The sequence below is a fragment of the Symphalangus syndactylus genome, chromosome 20 (genome assembly GCF_028878055.3).
Source record: "Symphalangus syndactylus isolate Jambi chromosome 20, NHGRI_mSymSyn1-v2.1_pri, whole genome shotgun sequence".
NCBI lineage: Eukaryota > Metazoa > Chordata > Mammalia > Primates > Hylobatidae > Symphalangus > Symphalangus syndactylus.
In genome coordinates, this window is record NC_072442.2 from 40,550,785 (window position 1) to 40,568,323 (window position 17,539).

The 17,539-nt window shown below is 53.6% G+C and overlaps 2 protein-coding genes across 18 annotated transcripts in view; one reads left to right on the forward strand and one right to left on the reverse strand.

Annotated features, from left to right (window-relative positions):
* The first annotated feature begins 9,337 nt into the window (after positions 1–9,337).
* On the forward strand, positions 9,338–12,284 carry CSF3 (colony stimulating factor 3). Of its 4 annotated transcripts, none has more exons than XM_055258201.2 (5): positions 9,338–9,981; positions 10,158–10,312; positions 10,698–10,805; positions 10,950–11,096; positions 11,261–12,284. In XM_055258201.2, the coding sequence occupies exons 1-5, from the start codon at positions 9,942–9,944 to the stop codon at positions 11,423–11,425; spliced, it is 615 nt and encodes a 204-aa protein (XP_055114176.1). In that variant the 5' UTR covers positions 9,338–9,941; the 3' UTR covers positions 11,426–12,284. The 4 variants fall into 4 exon arrangements, with proteins under 4 accessions (XP_055114176.1, XP_055114177.1, XP_055114175.1 ...); XM_055258200.2 differs by having other exon boundaries at positions 9,869–9,981; positions 10,158–10,321; XM_055258202.2 differs by lacking the exon at positions 10,698–10,805 and having other exon boundaries at positions 9,855–9,981.
* Positions 12,285–13,561: 1,277 nt separating this feature from the next.
* Positions 13,562–17,539, reverse strand: part of MED24 (mediator complex subunit 24) — a 32,005-nt gene continuing 28,027 nt past the window's right edge. For 7 of the 14 annotated variants that reach the window (XM_055258185.2, XM_055258183.2, XM_055258182.2 and 4 more), the window contains 6 exons: positions 17,087–17,268; positions 16,837–16,927; positions 16,396–16,495; positions 14,716–14,796; positions 14,229–14,377; positions 13,562–14,089 (listed from right to left, as the gene is read on the reverse strand). In XM_055258185.2, the coding sequence (XP_055114160.1) occupies positions 13,973–14,089; positions 14,229–14,377; positions 14,716–14,796; positions 16,396–16,495; positions 16,837–16,927; positions 17,087–17,268 (720 nt within the window). In that variant the 3' untranslated portion in view covers positions 13,562–13,972. Of the gene's footprint in view, positions 14,090–14,228; positions 14,378–14,715; positions 14,926–16,395; positions 16,496–16,836; positions 16,928–17,086; positions 17,269–17,539 lie in introns of all 14 variants that reach the window. The other 7 variants (XM_063628291.1, XM_063628290.1, XM_063628289.1 and 4 more) reach the window with 2 other exon arrangements.

Here is a 17,539-nt window from a genome sequence, read left to right on the forward strand (position 1 = left end):
CTCTCACTTTAAATCAAAAGGTCAAAATGATTATGCTTAGTGAGGAAGGCATGTTGAAAGCCGACAGAGGCCAAAAGCCAGGCAGGTCTCCTGCACAAAACAGGTAGCCAAGTTGTGAAGGAGGAGTTCTTTAAGGAAATTAAAAGTGCTGCTCCAGGTTGGGCGCGGTGGCTCACACCTGTAATCCCAGCACTTTGGGAGGCTGAGGCGGGTGGATCACAAGGTCAGGAGTTCGAGACCAGCCTGGCCAACATGGTGAAACCCCGTCTCTACTACAAATACAAAAATTAGCCAAGCATGGCAGTGGGCGCCTGTAATCCCAGCTGCTCGGGAGGCTGAGATAGGAGAACGCTTGAAACCAGAAGGCAGAGGTTGCAGTGAGCTGAGATCGCGCCACTGCACTTCAGCCTGGGTAACAGGCTGCCTCCCATGACACTTGCTGCCCCACGAGTTAGCTGCTTTGTGTTCTGTGCACTTCAGCCTGGGTAACAAAAGTGAAACTCTGTCTCAAAAAAAAATTTTTAAAAAGAGTTCAAGACCAGCCTGGCCAACATGGTAAAACCCCATCTCTGCTAAAAATACAAAAAATTAGCTGGGCATGGTGGTGCACGCTTGTATTCCCAGCTACTTAGGAGGCTGAGGCAGGAGAATCGCTTGAAGTGGGGAGGCGGAGGTTACAATGAGTCAAGATCGCACCACTGCACTCCAACCTGGGTGACAGAGCGAAATTCTGTCTCAAAACAATAAAAAATAAAAACAATAAAAGTGCTGCTCTAGTGGACACACGAATGATACGAAAGCAGAACAGCATTATTGCTGATACAGGGAAAGTTTGAGTCTGGAAAGAAGATCAAATCAGCCACAACATTCCTTTAAGCCAAAGCCTAGTCCGGAGAAAGGCCCTCACTCTCTTCAATCCTTTGAAGGTAGAGAGAGGTGAGAAAGTTGCAGAAGAGGCTGGGCGCAGTGGCTCACGCTTGTAATCCCAGCACTTTGGGAGGCCGAGGCAGGCGGATCACGAGGTCAGGAGATCGAGACCACGGTGAAACCCCGTCTCTACTAAAAAATACAAAAAATTAGCCGGGCGCGGTGGCGGGCGCCTGTAGTCCCAGCTACTCGGAGAGGCTGAGGCAGGAGAATGGCGTGAACCCGGGAAGCGGAGCTTGCAGTGAGCCGAGATTGCGCCACTGCACTCCAGCCTAGGTGAAAAAGTGAGACTCCGTCTCAAAAAAAAAAAAAGAAAGTTGCAGAAGAAAAGTTAGAAGCTAACAGAGGTTGGTTTGTGAGGTTGAAAGAAAGAAGCCATCTCTGTAACATAAAAGTGCAAAGTGAAGCAGCAAGTGCTGATGGAGAAGCTGCAGTAAGTTATCCATCAGATCTAGCTAACTAATCTCACTGACGAAGGTGGCTACACTCAAAAACAGACTTTCAATGTAGACAAACAGCCTTCTATTGGAAGAAGATGCCACCTAGGACTTTCATAGCTAGAGAAGAGAAGTCAATCCCTGGCTTCAAAGCTTCAAAGGACAGGCTGACTCTCTTGTTAGGGCTAATGTATCTGGTGACTTTAAGTTGAAGCCAGTGCTCATTTACCGTTCCGAAAATCCCAGGGCTCTTAAGAATGATGCTAAATCTATTCTGTCTGTGCTCTATGGGTGGAACAACAAAGCCTGGATGACAGCCCATCTGTTCTCAGCATGGTTTACTGAACATTTCTAGCCACTGTTGAGACCAACTCCTTAGCTGGCTCTGTTGGCCAGGCTGGAGTGCAGTGGCACGATCTCAGCTCACTGCAACCTCTGCCTTCTAGGTTCAAGTGATTCTCCTGCCTCAGCCTCCTAAGTAGCTGGAATTACAGGCGTGAGCCACCACGCTCGGCCAAATAAAAGATTTTTTTTGAAGTTATTACTGCTGATTGACGATGCACCTGATTACCCAAGGGCTCTGATGGAGGGGTACCAGGGAAATAATATTGTTTTCATTCCTGCTAACACATCCATTCTGCAGCCCATGGATGAAGAAGTAATTTCAACTTTCAAGTCTTTTTTAAGAAATACATTTTGTAAGGCTAGAGCTGCCATAGTGATTCCCCTGATGGATCTGGGTAAACTGAAAACCTAGAAAGTATTCATCATTCTAGATGCCATTAAGAATATTCATGATTAGGGCCAGACGTGGCAGCTCATGCCTGTAATCCCAGCACTTTGGGAGGCTCAGGCGGGTGGATAAACTGAGGTCAGGAGTTTGAGACCAAGCTGACCAACATGGTGAAACTCTGTCTCCACTAAAAAAAAAATACAAAAATTAGTCAGGCATGGTGACACGCACCTGTAGTCCCAGCTACTCAGGAGGCTGAGGCATGAGAATCGCTTAAATCCGGGAGGCGGAGGTTGCAGTGAGCTGAGATCGTGCCACTGCACTTCAGCCTGGGTGACAGAGTGAGACTCTCTCAAAAAACAAAAAAAGAATATTCATGATTAGGCCGGGAGCGGTGGCTCACGCCTATAATTCCAGCACTTTGGGAGGCTGAGGCAAGAAGACCGCTTGAGCCCAGGAGGCCAAGAGCAGCCTGAATAACAAAGTGAGACCCCGTCTGTATAAAAAAAAAAAATTAAAAAATTAGGCCGAGCGCAGTGGCTCACACCTGTAACTCCAGCACTTTGGGAAGATGAAGCGGGTGGATCACTTGAGGACAGGAGTTCGATACCAGCCTGACCAACATGGTGAAACCCCATCTCTACTAAAAATACAAAATTAGCCGGGCATGGTGGCACTTTCCTGTAACCCCAGCTCTCCTGAGGCAGGAGAATCACTTGAACCTGGGAGGCGGAGGTTGCAGTGAGCCGAGATCATGCCATTGCACTCCAGCCTGGGCAACAGAGGGAGACTCCATCTCAAAAAATTAACATTAGCAGGAGTTTAAAAGAAGTTGATTAAAACCTTCATGGGTGACTTTGAGGCGCTGAAGACATACTTCAGTGGAGGAAAAAACTGCAGATGTAGAAATAGCAAAAGAACTAGAATTAGAAGTGGACCCTGAGGCCAGGCCCAGTGGCTCACACCTGCAATCCCAGCAATTTGGGAGGCCAGGGCAGGAGGATAACTTGAGCTCAGAAGTTCCAAACCAACCTGGGTAACATAGCAAGACCTCGTCTCTACAAAAAAAAAAAAAAAATTGGAGCCTGAAGATGGGACTGAATTGCTGCTATCTCATGATAACATTTGAACAGATGAGGAATTGCTTCTATGGATGAGCAAGGAAAGTGGTTTCTTGAGATGGAATCTACTCCTTCTGAAGATGCTGTGAACATTGCTGAAATGGCAACAAAGATTTAGGATATTACATATACTTAGTTGATAAAGCAGCAGCAGTTTGAGAGGATTGACTCCATTTCTTTCTTTTTGTTTTGAGATGGAGTCTTGCTTTGTCACCCAGGCTGGAGTGCAGTGCAGTGGCATGATCTTGGCTCACTGCAACCTCCACCTCCCGGGTCCAAGAGGTTCTCCCACCTCAGCCTCCCCAGTAGCTGGGACTACAGGTGCACGCCACCACGCCCAGCTAATTTTTTTGTATTTTTGGAAGACACAGGGTTTCACCATGTTGGCCAGGCTGGTCTCGAACTCCTGACTTCAGGCGATCCACCCACCTCAGCCTCACAAGGTGCTGTGGGCCAGGATTGACTTTTGAAAGAAGTTCTACTGTGGATAGAACGATGTCAAACAGCATCATATGCTACAGAGAAACCTTTCTAGAAATGAAGAGTCGGCCGGGTGCGGTGGCTCACACCTGTAATCCCAGCACTTTGGGAGGCCAAGGTGTGCAGATCACCTGAGGTCAGGAGTTTGAGACCAGCCTGGTCAACGTGGTGAAATCTCGCCCCTACTAAAAATACAAAAATGAGACGGGCATGGTGGTGGGAGCCTGTAATCCCAGCTACTTGGGAGGCTGAGGCAGGAAAATTGCTTGAACCCGGGAGGTGGAGCTTGCAGTGAGCTGGGATCGTGCCACTGCACTCCAGCCTGGGCAACAGAGGGAGACTCCATCTCAAAACAAAACAAAACAAACAAAAATGAAAAAAGAAAAGTCAATTGATGCAGAAAATTTCATTATTTTCTTATTTTAAGAAATTGTTTTCACCTGAAGGCACTAGGAAAAATAAAAACAAAAATAAAAAAAAAAAAGAAATCGCTACAGTCACCCCAACCTTCAGCAGCGACCACCCTGATCAGTGAGTGGTCATCAACATGAGGCAAGACCCTTCACTAGCAAAAAGGTTAGGACTTGCTGAAGGCACAGATGATTGTTAGCATTTTTAGCAATAAAGGTTTTTGTTTTGTTTTGTTTTGCTTTGTTTTTTGAGGCACAGTCTTGCTCTGTCTCCTAGGCCGGAGTGCAATGATGCAGTCTTGGCTCACTGCAACTTCTGCCTCCGGGTTCAAGCGATTCTCCTGCCTCAGCCTCCTGTGATCCGGAGACATACATATGGCAGGCACAGCTGCCTGAGGCCCTTTCCAGCCTGTTCAATGTTTGTAGCTGTAATGAGCATTCTTCCCGAGGAGCCCAGCCTCACAAGAGGTTATCAATCTCCAGCCTTGGTTGTAAGTGACCGGAGAGAGTTTATCACCCTCTTCCAGAGAGCTGGGGTCATTCGCCATGATTCCCTGGTTCTTGCCCAAGTAAGGTCTATGGGCCATTTTTCTGTCTACTCACTGTCTGGAGGCTTCTTCATCCACTGTCTGGATGAACCTTGTTGGCGTGGCTTCTAATTTCCTGAAGAAATTCAGTGTCACTTTTTTTTTTTTAAATATCTAAAAGGGACCGGGCGCGGTGGCTCACGCCTGTAATCCCAGCACTTTGGGAGGCCGAGGCAGGCGGATCACGAGGTCAGGAGATTGAGACCATCCTGGCTAACACGGTGAAACCCCGTCTCTACTAAAAATACAAACAATTAGCTGGGCGCGGTGGTGGGCGCCTGTAGTCCCAGCTACTCGGGAGGCTGAGGCAGGAGAATGGCGTGAACCCAGAAGGCAGAGCTTGCAGTGAGCTGAGATAGCGCCACTGCACTCTGGCCTGGGCAAAAGAGTGAGACTCCATCTCAAAAACAAACAAATAAATAAATAAATAAATAAACAAACAAAGTCCCTTTCCTCTCAGAGTCTTCACTCTGGTCAGGTTGGGAGGCATACATAGTATGAAGGGACCAGTATCTATCTAGCTATTCCCATGCTGACGGGCATTGCAAATGCATTTCCATTGGTTTACTATAACAATGTTCCAAAGAACATCTCTGGCCAGGTGCAGTGGCTCCCGCCTGTAATCCTAAAACTTTTTAGGAGGCCAAGGCAGAAGGATCACTTGAGGCCAGTAGTTCAAGACCAGCCTGGGCAACATAGGGAGACTGTCTCTACGAAAAATCAAAAAATTATGGCCGGGCATGGTGACTCACGCCTGTAATCCCTGCACTTTGGGACATCAAGGCAAGTGGATCACTTAAGGTCAGGAGTTTGAGACTAGCCTGGCCAACATGGTGAAACCCCATCTCTACTAAAAATACAAAAATTAGCCAGGCATGGTGGCAGGCGCCTGTAATCCCGGCTACTCAGGAGGCTGAGGCAGGAGAATCTCTTGAACCCAGGAGGCGGAGGTTGCAGTGAGCTGAGATCACATCACTGCACTCCAGCCTGGGTGACAGAGCGAGACTCCATCTCAAAAAAAAATAAAAATAAAAAAATTAGCCAGGCATGGTGGTGCACACCTCTAGTCTCAGCTACTCAGGAGGCTGAGGTGGGAGGATCGCTTGAGCCTGGGCAGTCGAGGCTGCAGTGAGCCAAGATCATGCCACTGCACTCCAGCCTGGACAACAGAGAGAGACCCTGTCTCTAAAAAAATAATAATAATGAAGAAAAAAGCAGCTCTGTATATGTCTCCTGGTACATATATACTATGTATATAGTTTGCAAACTCAAAGATCCAGATAGTCAATTTTTTAGGCTTGTGGGCCATATGGTCTCTGTCACAACTACTCTGCCCTATCTTTCTAGCACAAAAGCAGCTATAAACAATACATACATGAATTTTTTATAGACATCGAGATTTGAATTTCATGTGATTTTTACATTTTATAAAATAATCTTTTTAAAAATTTTCCTCTAACCCTTTAAAAGTGTAAAAGCCGGCTGGGCGCCACGGCTCACACCTGTAATCCCAGAACTTTGGGAGGCTGAGGCGGGAAGATCACTTGAGATCAACAGTTCGAGACCAGCCTGGCCAACATAGCAAAACCCCGTCTCTACTAAAAATAAAAAAATTAGCCGGGCATGGTGGTGCACACCTGTAATCCCAGCTACTTGGGAGGCTGAGGCAGGAGAATCGCTTGAACCAGGGAGGCGGAGGTTGCAGTGAGCCAAGATCATTCCACTGCACTCCAGCCTGGGTGACAGAGCGAGACTTGGTCTCAAAGAAAAAAAAAAGTGTAAAAGCCATTCCTAACTCAGTGTACATCAGTAGACATACTCAGGTCTGCGTACTCATGCTCTGAGGCATACTGGAAAAGTAGAGTTGCTTGGTCAGGGGACATACACATTTCCACATTAACTAGACACTACCAAGTTGCCATCCAAGGAGGGTTTTTTACAATCTACCCTCCCCCCTGCAACAAATGAGAGTTACTCCAGATCCTGCACAAAGATGCTCTAAGCCCAGTACCAGATGAAAACAGGAAGTGGGAGGGGAAGGTGCCAGCCACTTCTAACCATGAAGAAATACCTGGGAGAGCCTTCTGGATGCTGGAAGGATGAATAACGGGGGTCTCTGGAGCCTGCCCCCTGTCAGATCACTGTGGCTTCTGAGCCTACAGTCCAGCTCAGCCCCATGTGTCATGGCAGGTGGTAATGAGCCCTCACTCTCTGGTCTTTATTCTCTGAAGCCTGGATTGAGCCATTATTCAAGATGTACAGCTTTATTGACAGGAAAGTAGTGTCACAGAAACAGCAGGGGCTTAGGAATATGATCTAACTGCAAATCCTACCTGGCTCAGCCACCAGCTAGTTCTGTGATCTTGAACAAGTTTTTTCACTTCTCTGAGGCCCTCTCTTGGCTACAACACACCAGTTGGTTGACAGGATGAAATGACGAAAGTGTCTCACACCTGTAATCCCAGCACTTTGGGAGGCCAAGGTGGGTGGATGGCTTGAGCCCAGGAGTTCGAGACCAGCCTGGGCAACATGGTGAAACCCCCTCTCTGCAAAAAAAATACAAAAATTAGCCGAGCTTGGTGGTCCACGCCTGTGGTCCCAGCTACTCGGGAGGTTAAAGTGGGAGGATCGCTTGAGCCTGGGAGGTGGAGACTGCAGTGAGCTGTGATTGTACCACGGCACTCCAGGCTGGGGGACAGAGTGAGACCCTGTTTCCCCCGCAAAAAAAATGACAAAAGTGTAATAAAGGGTGCCTGATGTGGCCAGGAGCAGTGGCTCATGCCTGTAATCCCAGCACTTTGGGAGGCTGAGGTGGGCGGATCACCTAAGGTCAGGAGTTTGAGACCAGCCTGGCCAACATGGAGAAATCCTGTCTCTACTAAAAATACAAAATTAGCCGGCTGTGGTGGCAGTGGTGGCGCATGCCTGTAATCCCAGCTACTCAGGAGGCTGAGGCAGGAGAATCGCTTGAACCCAGGAGGCGGAGGTTGCAGTGAGCCGAGATTGTGCCATTGCACTCCAGCCACTCCAGTCTGGGCAACAAGAGCCAAACTCTGTCTGAAAAAAAAAAAAAAAAAAAAAGTGCCTGATGTATAAGAGGTATGCAATGCAATAGTTGCCAGGCAACATGTTTAAGAATGTGGAGCTCCTGCCTTCCATGGTCCTGTTAAAAACCCACCCTCAAGGCCAGGTGCAGTGGCTCATGCCTGTAATCCCAGCACTTTGGGAGGCCGAGGCAGGTGGATCACCTGAGGTCAGGAGCTCGAGACCAGCCTGACCACCAACATGGTGAAATCCCACTTCTACTAAAAATACAAAATTAGATGAGCACGGTGATGCATACCTGTAATCCCAACTACTTGGGAGGCTGAGGCAGGAAAATCTCTTGAACCAGGGAGGCGGAGGTTGTAGTGAGCCGAGATCATGCCATTGCACTCTAGCCTGAGCAACAAGCAAAACTCCATCTCAGAAAAACAAAAACAACAACAACAACAAAAACCTACCCTCTACTCCCAGGGAGCTGGGCCCAGAGCTGGGCCCCATCAGTGCAAGGTGCTGAGCCACGGAGCTGAGGCGGAGCTGCAGGACTGGGGACCAGATAACAGTGTGTAAGATCAGCAGGTGACGTCCCTGCCATTGGTGACCACCAGGGGGCCCCCAAGCACCAGAGATGGCCCCACCCAGTCAACGCGTCCGCTTCTCATCCAGAGATGTCTGTTTCTTGGCACGCTGGGGTAAATTAGGACAGAAGGTGACAGTCTTGGGTGTGGTCAGTCAGACTGCCCCAGGCAGGCCCTGTGGCCTGTAGAAAACGTTCAGGCCTAGGCCGGGAGCAGTGGCTCACACCTGTAATCCCAGCACTTTGGGAGGCCAAGGCGGGTGGATCACAAGGTCAGGAGATCGAGACTATCCTGGCTAACATGGTGAAACCCCGTCTCTACTAAAAATACAAAAATTTAGCCAGGCGTGGTGGTGGGCGCCTGTAGTTCCGGCTACTCGGGAGGCTGAGGCAAGAGAATGGCGTGAACCCGGGAGGCGGAGCTTGCAGTGAGCAGAGATCGCACCACTGCACTCCAGCCCGGGCGACAGAGCGAGACTCTGTCTGGAAAAAAGAAAAAGAAAAAGAAAAAGAAAAAGAAAAAGAAAATGTTCAGACCTGAGCCAGAGGCCCAGGCTGTAATTCTGTCACTTACCATGACCTTGGGCAAGGCACTTCCTTCCCTGGCCTAGTTCACAGTGTTGGAATCGACTCCAAGGTCCCTTCCAGCATTAACGCTGCATGGTTCTAGGATGAGAAGATGGAGCAGTTTCCCCTGTCTCACCCCAGCCCATGTCCACTTCAAGGTGAATGGCCAGGGAAGTCACGTGTCCCAATCCCCCAGTTCCAAAGCTCTTGGGGACCCTACTGTCAGGGTCGTGCACGAGGAGGTGAAGGTCAGGTGAGCCAATAGCCTCGAAGGGTCTTGCCTCATTCTGGACAGACATCCGGTTTCCTCTGGGCTCTACCGGGATTCTAGGGGCTTAGCCAAATGAGTCATGGTGGGTGGGGGGGGGTTTCTGGGGGAGTTCCCAGCTAATCAGCTTGGGACAGGACAGCCTGGAACTTTCGATGGTGCCTATCCAAGTGTGGGGTGGGCACAGCAGCCAAGACCCAATGTCTTTATCTCAGGTAGGGGCCCTCAGGAGGTCTCCCAGACAGGCAGCCTCCGGAGAGTTTGGGGGTAAGAATGGGGGCAACCAGCTTCTTTCTTCTCTCTTATAATTTGGGGGCTTGGGAGACAGGCTTGAGAATCCCAAAGGAGAGGGGCAAAGGATACTGCCCCCGCAAGTCTGCCAGAGCAGAGAGGGAGACCCCGACTCAGCTGCCACTTCCCCACAGGCTGCTGCCGCCTCCAGGCGTCTATCAGCGGCTCAGCCTTTGTTCAGCTGTTCTGTTCAAACACCCTGGGGCCATTCAGGCCTGGGTGGGGCAGCTGGAGGAAGGGAGTTTGAGGGGGGCAAGGCGACGTCAAAGGAGGATCAGAGATTCCACAATTTCACAAAACTTTCGCAAACAGCTTTTTGTGCCAACCCCCCTGCATTGTCTTGGACACCAAATTTGCATAAATCCTGGGAAGTTATTACTAAGCTTTAGTCGTGGCCCCAGGTAATTTCCTCCCAGGCCTCCGTGGGGTTATGTATAAAGGCCCCCCTAGAGCTGGGCCCCAAAACAGCCCGGAGCCTGCAGCCCAGCCCCACCCAGACCCATGGCTGGACCTGCCGCCCAGAGCCCCATGAAGCTGATGGGTGAGTGTCTTGGCCCAGGATGGGAGAGCCGCCTGCCCTGGCATGGGAGGGAGGCTGGTGTGACAGAGGGGCTGGGGATCCCCGTTCTGAGAATGGGGATTAAAGGCACCCAGTGTCCCCGAGAGGGCCTCAGGTGATAGGGAACAGCATGTCTCCTGAGCCCGCTCTGTCCCCAGCCCTGCAGCTGCTGCTGTGGCACAGCGCACTCTGGACAGTGCAGGAAGCCACCCCCCTGGGCCCTGCCAGCTCCCTGCCCCAGAGCTTCCTGCTCAAGTGCTTAGAGCAAGTGAGAAAGATCCAGGGCGATGGCGCGGCGCTCCAGGAGAAACTGGTGAGTGAGGCGGGCGAGAGGGCTGTGGAGGGAAGCCTGGTGGGGAGAGCTAAGGGGGATGGAACTGCAGGGCCGACATCCTCAGGAAGGAACATGGGAGAATATTAGGAGCAGTGGAGCTGGGGAAGGCTGGGAAGGGACTTGGGGAGGAGGACCTTGGTGGGGATGGTGCTTAGGAGGGCTGGCTGGGATGGGAGTGGAGGCATCACATTCAGGAGAAAGGGCAAGGGCTCCTGTGAGATCAGAGTGGGGGTGCAGGGCAGAGAGGAACTGAAGAGCCTGGCAGGACATGGAGGGAGGGGAAAGACCAGAGAGTCGGGGAGGACGCGGGAAGGAGCAGCGACCTGGCCACGGCGAGTCTCACTCAGCATCCTTCCATCCCCAGTGTGCCACCTACAAGCTGTGCCACCCCGAGGAGCTGGTGCTGCTCGGACACTCTCTGGGCATCCCCTGGGCTCCCCTGAGCGGCTGCTCCAGCCAGGCCCTGCAGCTGGTGAGTGTCAGGAAAGGATAAGGCTGATGAGGAGGGGGAAGGAGAGGAGGGACACCCATGGGCTCCCCCAGGTCTCCAGGTTCCAAGCTGGGGGCCTGACGTGTCTCAGGCAGCACCCCCTAACTCTTCCACTCTGTCTCACAGACAGGCTGCTTGAGCCAACTCCATAGCGGCCTCTTCCTCTACCAGGGGCTCCTGCAGGCCCTGGAAGGGATCTCCCCGGAGTTGGGCCCCACCTTGGACACACTGCAGCTGGACGTCGCTGACTTTGCCACCACCATCTGGCAGCAGGTGAGCCTTGTTGGGCAGGGTGGCCAAGGTCATGCTGGCATTCTGGGCACTGCAGCCGAGCCTGTGTGTGGGCCTTGTCCATGCTGTCAGCCCCCAGCATTTCCTCATTTGTAATAACGCCCACTCAGAAGGGCCCAACCACTGATCACAGCTTTCCCCCACAGATGGAAGAACTGGGAATTGCCCCTGCCCTGCAGCCCACCCAGGGTGCCATGCCAGCCTTCGCCTCTGCCTTCCAGCGCCGGGCGGGAGGCGTCCTGGTTGCCTCCCATCTGCAGAGCTTCCTGGAGCTGGTGTACCGCGTTCTACGCCACCTTGCTCAGCCCTGAGCCAAGCCCTCCCCATCCCATGTATTTATCTCTATTTAATATTTATGCCTATTTAAGCCTCATATTTAAAGACAGGGAAGAGCAGAACAGAGCCCCAGGCCTGTGTGTCCTTCCCTGCATTTCTGAGTTTCATTCTCCTGCCTGTAGCAGTGAGAAAAAGCTCCTGTCCTCCCATCCCCTGGACTGGGAGGTAGATAGGTAAATACCAAGTATTTATTACTGTGACTGCTCCCCAGCCCTGGCTCTGCAGCGGGCACTGGGATAAGCCGCAGTGAGCCCCTGGTCCCGAGGGTCCCCACCTGGGACCCTTGAGAGTATCAGGTCTCCCATGTGGGAGACAAGAAATCCCTGTTTAATATTTAAACAGCAGTGTTCCCCATCTGGGTCCTTGCACCCCTCACTCTGGCCTCAGCCGACTGCACAGCGGCCCCTGCATCCCCTTGGGTGTGAGGTCCCTGGACAAGCAGAGGCAGCCAGAGCTGGGAGGCATGGCCCTGGGGTCCCACGAATTTGCTGGGGAATCTTGTTTTTCTTCATAAGACTTTCAGGACATGGTTTGACTCCCGAACATCACCAACGTGTCTTCTGTTTTTCTGGGTGCCCTCAGGACACCTGCCCTGCCTCAACGAGGGTCAGGACTGTGACTCTTTTTAGGGCCGGGCAGGTGCCTGGACATTTGCCTTGCTGGACGGGGACTGGGGATGTGGGAGGGAGCAGACAGGAGGAATCATGTCAGGCGTGTGTGTGAAAGGAAGCTTGACTGTCACCCTCCACCTCTTCACCCCCCAATTCACCAGTGTCCCCTCCACTGTCGCATTGTAACTGAACTTCAGGATAATAAAGTGTTTGCTTCCAGTCATGTCCTTCCTCCTTCTTGAGTCCAGCTGGTGCCTGGCCAGGGGCTGGGGAGGTGGCTGAGGGTGGGAGAGGCCAGACGGAGGTCGGGGAGGAGGTCCAGGGAGGAGGAGGAAGGTTCTCAAGTTCGTCTGACATTCATTCAGTTAGCACATATTTATCTGAGCACCTACTTTGTGCAGATGCTGGGCTAAGTGCTGGGGACACAGCAGGGAACAAGGCAGACGTGGAATCTGCACTCGAGCAGCCACAGCCTGGCACGGAAGACAGAGGCATGGGGACCATGGGAACCGGAAAGGAGAGGGCGTGGGGTCTGGGTGGGCTTAACAGGCCAGACACAGCCAGACAAGATGAAGCCAGGGAGTGCTGAGCATCTGCACCAGGCTTGTCATTTACCATCTTCCATAAACTTGAGCCCATCCATCAAGTTGCCCACAAAGTGGAAGCCAAGTTCAAGGTGACCACTGGGGTCAGAGCTTCTTTCCTCAGACTTGGTCTCTGCACTCGCCCCAGCTGGTCACTTCCTGCTTGTGGCAGCCCTGGGCTGAAGAGCACTAAGCTCACAGCCCAGGAGGGTGGGGAGCTGTGTCAAGTAGGGGGGCCAGCCACCACACCACAGGTGTGAGGCCTGCCTGCAGCCAAGGACTCCTGTGTGGCCTTGGGGTACCCCCACCAGTCCCCAGTCCACTATCTGCCCAAGCCTTCTCCTCCTCAGCTCCTCCGTCCCTCCCACCTCCCCGGCCCATGGCTCCTCAGAAAGCAGGGTCAGAAGTGCCCACTGCCAGCTCACAGTCATCCATCTAGGGGCTCAGAGATGTGTGAGGCAGGCAAGGAAGGGTTAAAGAAAGGTCCAGCCCCTCATCCCCGCCCCCCGCCTCCCATCCCCCAGTCCTTTTTTGGAGGCAACAGATCAAATCCCAGACTAGTCAGAGTGTGGGTGGGGTTGGACCGGGTTCGGGAGACAGCAGGGCAGGCCACCCTGCCCCAGCACTGTGGGGCCCTGAGCCAAAGCCTCTCCCCTTTCAGGGTACAGCTGGCTTTGGGGGAGGGGGCAGCAGGCAGGCCAACTTGGCTCCAAGGAAGGGAAGCTGCTTTCCCCTGGCCCTTCCCCAGCTGAGCAAGCCCACATAGGACCCTGAGCCCTGCCGCCTCTGTACCTCTTCCTCCTCCTCACCACGGGAGTGAGCCTTCCCCAGCCACAGCACAGGGAGTCCAGGGAGAGGACACTGTGCCCTGCCCCGGGTGGCACCAACACCAACAGCACACACAGTCACAAAGGGATCCATGAGGAGCTTTATTTACACATGAACGAAGGGAGATTTCCCTCACATATTACAATATATATATATATATATATATATATACACACACACATACTCTGTGTCTAGAAAGTTCCTCAGAGGTAAGACTCCTGCTGGGCTGGGGCGGGCGCACACAGGGGTGGCCACGGGCTTGTGGTCCAGGCTGCTCACACTCCTCAGGTGCCGGCAGATGGAGAGGAAATCTCAAAAGGAGAAACCGGGAGGCATCCTGGAGGTCGGGAGTCAGGAGCGGGGACTGGAAGCCGCCAGAAGCTCTTGCACCATGTGGAGCGGATGTGGGCCACGACGCCTCATCTCTCCTCACTGCTTCCCTTGGAGGCGCCTGGGCCTGCGCCAGTCCCCAGCCCCCACTGCGGCCATGCCAAGCCCCTCAGAGTGCAGCAATGGCTTTAGCAGCCACCTGGCGGCCCAGGGGGAGGCTGAGGTCCGTGATGGCCAGAACCACCTTGGGGCTGGACATGGCTGACACCTTCACCAGTTCCGACACCTGCCACGGACAGACAGATGCTGCTTGCGGGACAGCTGGTGGCGGGTGTGCTGTCCCAGGGGGAAGGAGGCCCCTCCCTGCTCCAAGGGCTGCCCTGAGGCCCCAGCACCAGTGGGAGAGCCGGGAAGGTGGTACTCACAGTGGTGAAGGGCATGAACTGCAGGACACTGCCACGGCCGCCCTGCTCCAGGCAGTCCACACACTCCTCCATGAACCACTGCACGAACTGGGTGTGGGGGCCAGCGGTGCGAGACCCCAGGATGGAGGAGATGAGCAGGAACAGGTTGGCTGTGGAGAGTGGGGGGAGAGTGACAGGAGGGAGTTCCATGAGAGAGGGTGAGGTCACACTCTGGGAGAAGGTGGGACTGAAAAGGGAAAAGAAACACATGCTGAGCATGTCCCCAAAACGGGGTGTCAGAGAGAGAAAATATAAAAAGCAAGAGGGGAGGGGAGGAGGGGGAACTAGACAGGAGCCTGGGGGCCAAGACAGCCAACAATGAGGGGCATGGAGGGGAAGGGAGGGGTGCCGCAAGGCCCCTTCCAGCTGACAAGGTCTCCCAGCCTCCATGAGGCAAGGGACTCGTCCAGCTTAGCCCCAGGTTCAGCAGCAGGGGTGGGGAACTCACCTAGGACTCGGTTCAGAGGGTCCCGCATGTTGACCGTGTGGAGCTGAGAGGCTGACAGGGAGCTGCTCATGGATCGGTCTGCTGTGGGATGGAGCAGACGGAGCGCTGGGAAACAGGCTGCCGAGTGCAAAAGTGGTGCTCCCCAGGGATGCCCCCACCCGACCTTCACCCATCGGAGGTAACTGGTACATGGAGAGCCCAGAGAAGACCCTGAGATCAAGAGCACAAAGGGAGGCCGGGTGCGGTGGCTCACACCTGTGATCCCAGCATTTTGGGAGGCAGAGACAGGAGGATCGCTTGAGTCCAGGAGTTCGAGACCAGCCTTGGCAACTAGCGAGACCTCATCTCTACAAAAAACACAAAAATTCGCTGGGTGTGGTGCCAAAGCCTGCAGTCCCAGCTCCTTGGGAGGCTGAGGCAGACTGCTTGAGCCTAGGAGAATAAGGCTGCAGTGAGCCGAGATGGTGCCACTGCACTCCAGCCTGAGCAACAGAGCGAAACCGTGTCTCAAAAAAACAGGCCGGGCATGGTGGCTCACGACTGTAATCCCAGCACTTTGGGAGGCCAAGGCGGGTGGATCATCTGAATTCAGGAGTTCGAGACCAGCCTGACCAATATGGTGAAACCCCGTCTCTACTAAAAATACAAAAATTAGCCAGGCATTGTGGCAGGCGCCTGTAGTCCCAGCGACTCAGGAGGCTGAGACAGGAAAATTGCTTAAACCCAGGAGGCGGAGGTTGCAGTGAGCTGAGATCACGCCACTGCACTCCAGCCTGGGCAACAGAGGGAGACTCCAACTCAAAAAAACAAAAAAAACAAAAAAACAAAACAAAACAAAAAAAAGGGCACAGAGGGGCCTCAGATACAGAGATCCCAATGGAATGAGAGAGAAAAACTAACATGTGGCGAGCACACAGGGCCAGGGGCCGATCTTGGTACTTCCTAAGCTGCTTACTCCTCACAACACCCCATTTACAGATGAGGAGACCCAGACGGGGACTGGCTCAGTCGCTAGCTAAAGGTCACAGCGCTTATAGCTGGCAGACCTAGTATCTTTCTTCTGATCAAGTGTATAGTTGGTCCCCTAGTTCCTAAAAGGCTTCAGAGAAAAGTTCAGGCTCAGGAGAAATCTCTGGAAACAGGAAAAAGGCCACAGAAGGAGCCCTTGGCAGTAAGCCTGGCAGGGAGGAGAGGACAGTGAAAAGGATGACCTCCAGGGAAGTGGTGGGGCGGGGGGGTGTGCTTTTTAGGCAGGAAGGTGGGGATGGATGCCCCAGCCCGGGCCTCTCAGGACATGTTTTGGGGGAAGGAAGGAAGGAAGGAAGGTCAGAGCTGGTGAGTCAACGGCACAGGCTGTGCCTGAGGCGGTGAACTCACTTGGGTAGCTTGTCATCCCCTCAACCCTGGGGTAAGGGAGGGGGCAGGAGGGCTGCGGGGGAACAACTGTGGGCTGGGCTGGACCTGGGCAGAGGAGCTTTAACCCTCAGGGAGTGAGAACAGCAACCTCTTCTCCAGGGACAGGACACAGAGCACCCCCTTGGAGGCTAGAACAGCAGGTCCCTGCCACACTCTCTCTGACCAGCTGCAAAGATGCCTGCAGCTGGAGCAGCGGCAGAGTGGCAGCATCGGAGAGTGAATTCCCAGGAAAGGGAGCGGTGCGCCGCCAGCCCACACACTCACTGGGGCTCGAAAGGATGTTGGCATCGTCCTCATTGGAGCTCAGCAGTCGCATCAACTTTGAAGGCTGCACATCGTCCAGGGGGAAGAGGCTGATATAATCCTAGAGGGTGTGAAAGTCACTGTTATACACCCCTAAACCCCCCCGTTTCCAGCTGTCAGGGAAAAGAGCTTGAGCTCCGATTTGAGTGAGGTCAGCATGGCCAGCAGGGCCTCAGCCCCTCTCTGCTCAACCCCTCCCACAATCTGACAGGCCCCTTGTGCCCATGGGCAGGCTGGGGCCACATAAATCACCCATGCAGATTCCTGACCAATCATGCCCGGGCATGGCTGCCCCAAGGGCAGGGGCCACATCTGCTTCCCTTTGCCTGGGGAATCCTCAGGAAATGCTGTAACAAACTGGTGAACAAGTGAAGCCGGCGAGGGCGGCTGGTGGGGGCCTACCTCAATGTCTTCGCGGTGTCTCTTCTTCTGGCGGGTGGACGCCTGTCCCTTGTGGGAGGAGTAGGAACTGAGGGCACACCACACAGCCAGCCTGGCAAAGGGTTCCAGAAAAAGGGGACAGTGAGAGGTGCCCCAAGAGCTTTCTGTGTCTGACTGGGCTCCCCAAAGCCCAGTCTCCCAGGGTGGCACCAGGCGAGGGGTGCCTGACCCTGGGTGGCCGGAGCAGGGCAAGCTCTGAAGAGAATCTTACTTGGCAAGAGCAGTGCCCGGGGGGTCCATGAGGCTGTGCCACTTGGAGGAGTCAGTGAGCAGGCCAGGCAGGATGTGGCCCAGCAGGACCAGGGTCACTTGCTGCATGTCCAGGCAGAAGATGGAGTAGAGCAACTCCACTGCTCGCAGCGTGTGCTCCTTCCGCGTCTCCTTCAGCAGCTCCTAGTGCGCAGGAAGGGGGGCAGTTCAGGAGCCGGAGGCCTGGGATCTGGGGTTCTGACACCCTGCCACTCCAGCACTGGTGTGCAGGAAGGGGAGCAGTTTAGGAGCTGGGGGCCCGGGATCTGGGGCTCCTACACCCTGCCGCCCCAGCATGGCTATCCAGGTAAGGCCCACAGAGGGGGCCCCAGATGTTGCTCCGCCCCTCAGGCTGAATCCCAGTCTCTGGCCAGAGCTCCCCCAGGAGGCAACTCTGAGGCGAGGCATCCCGGGG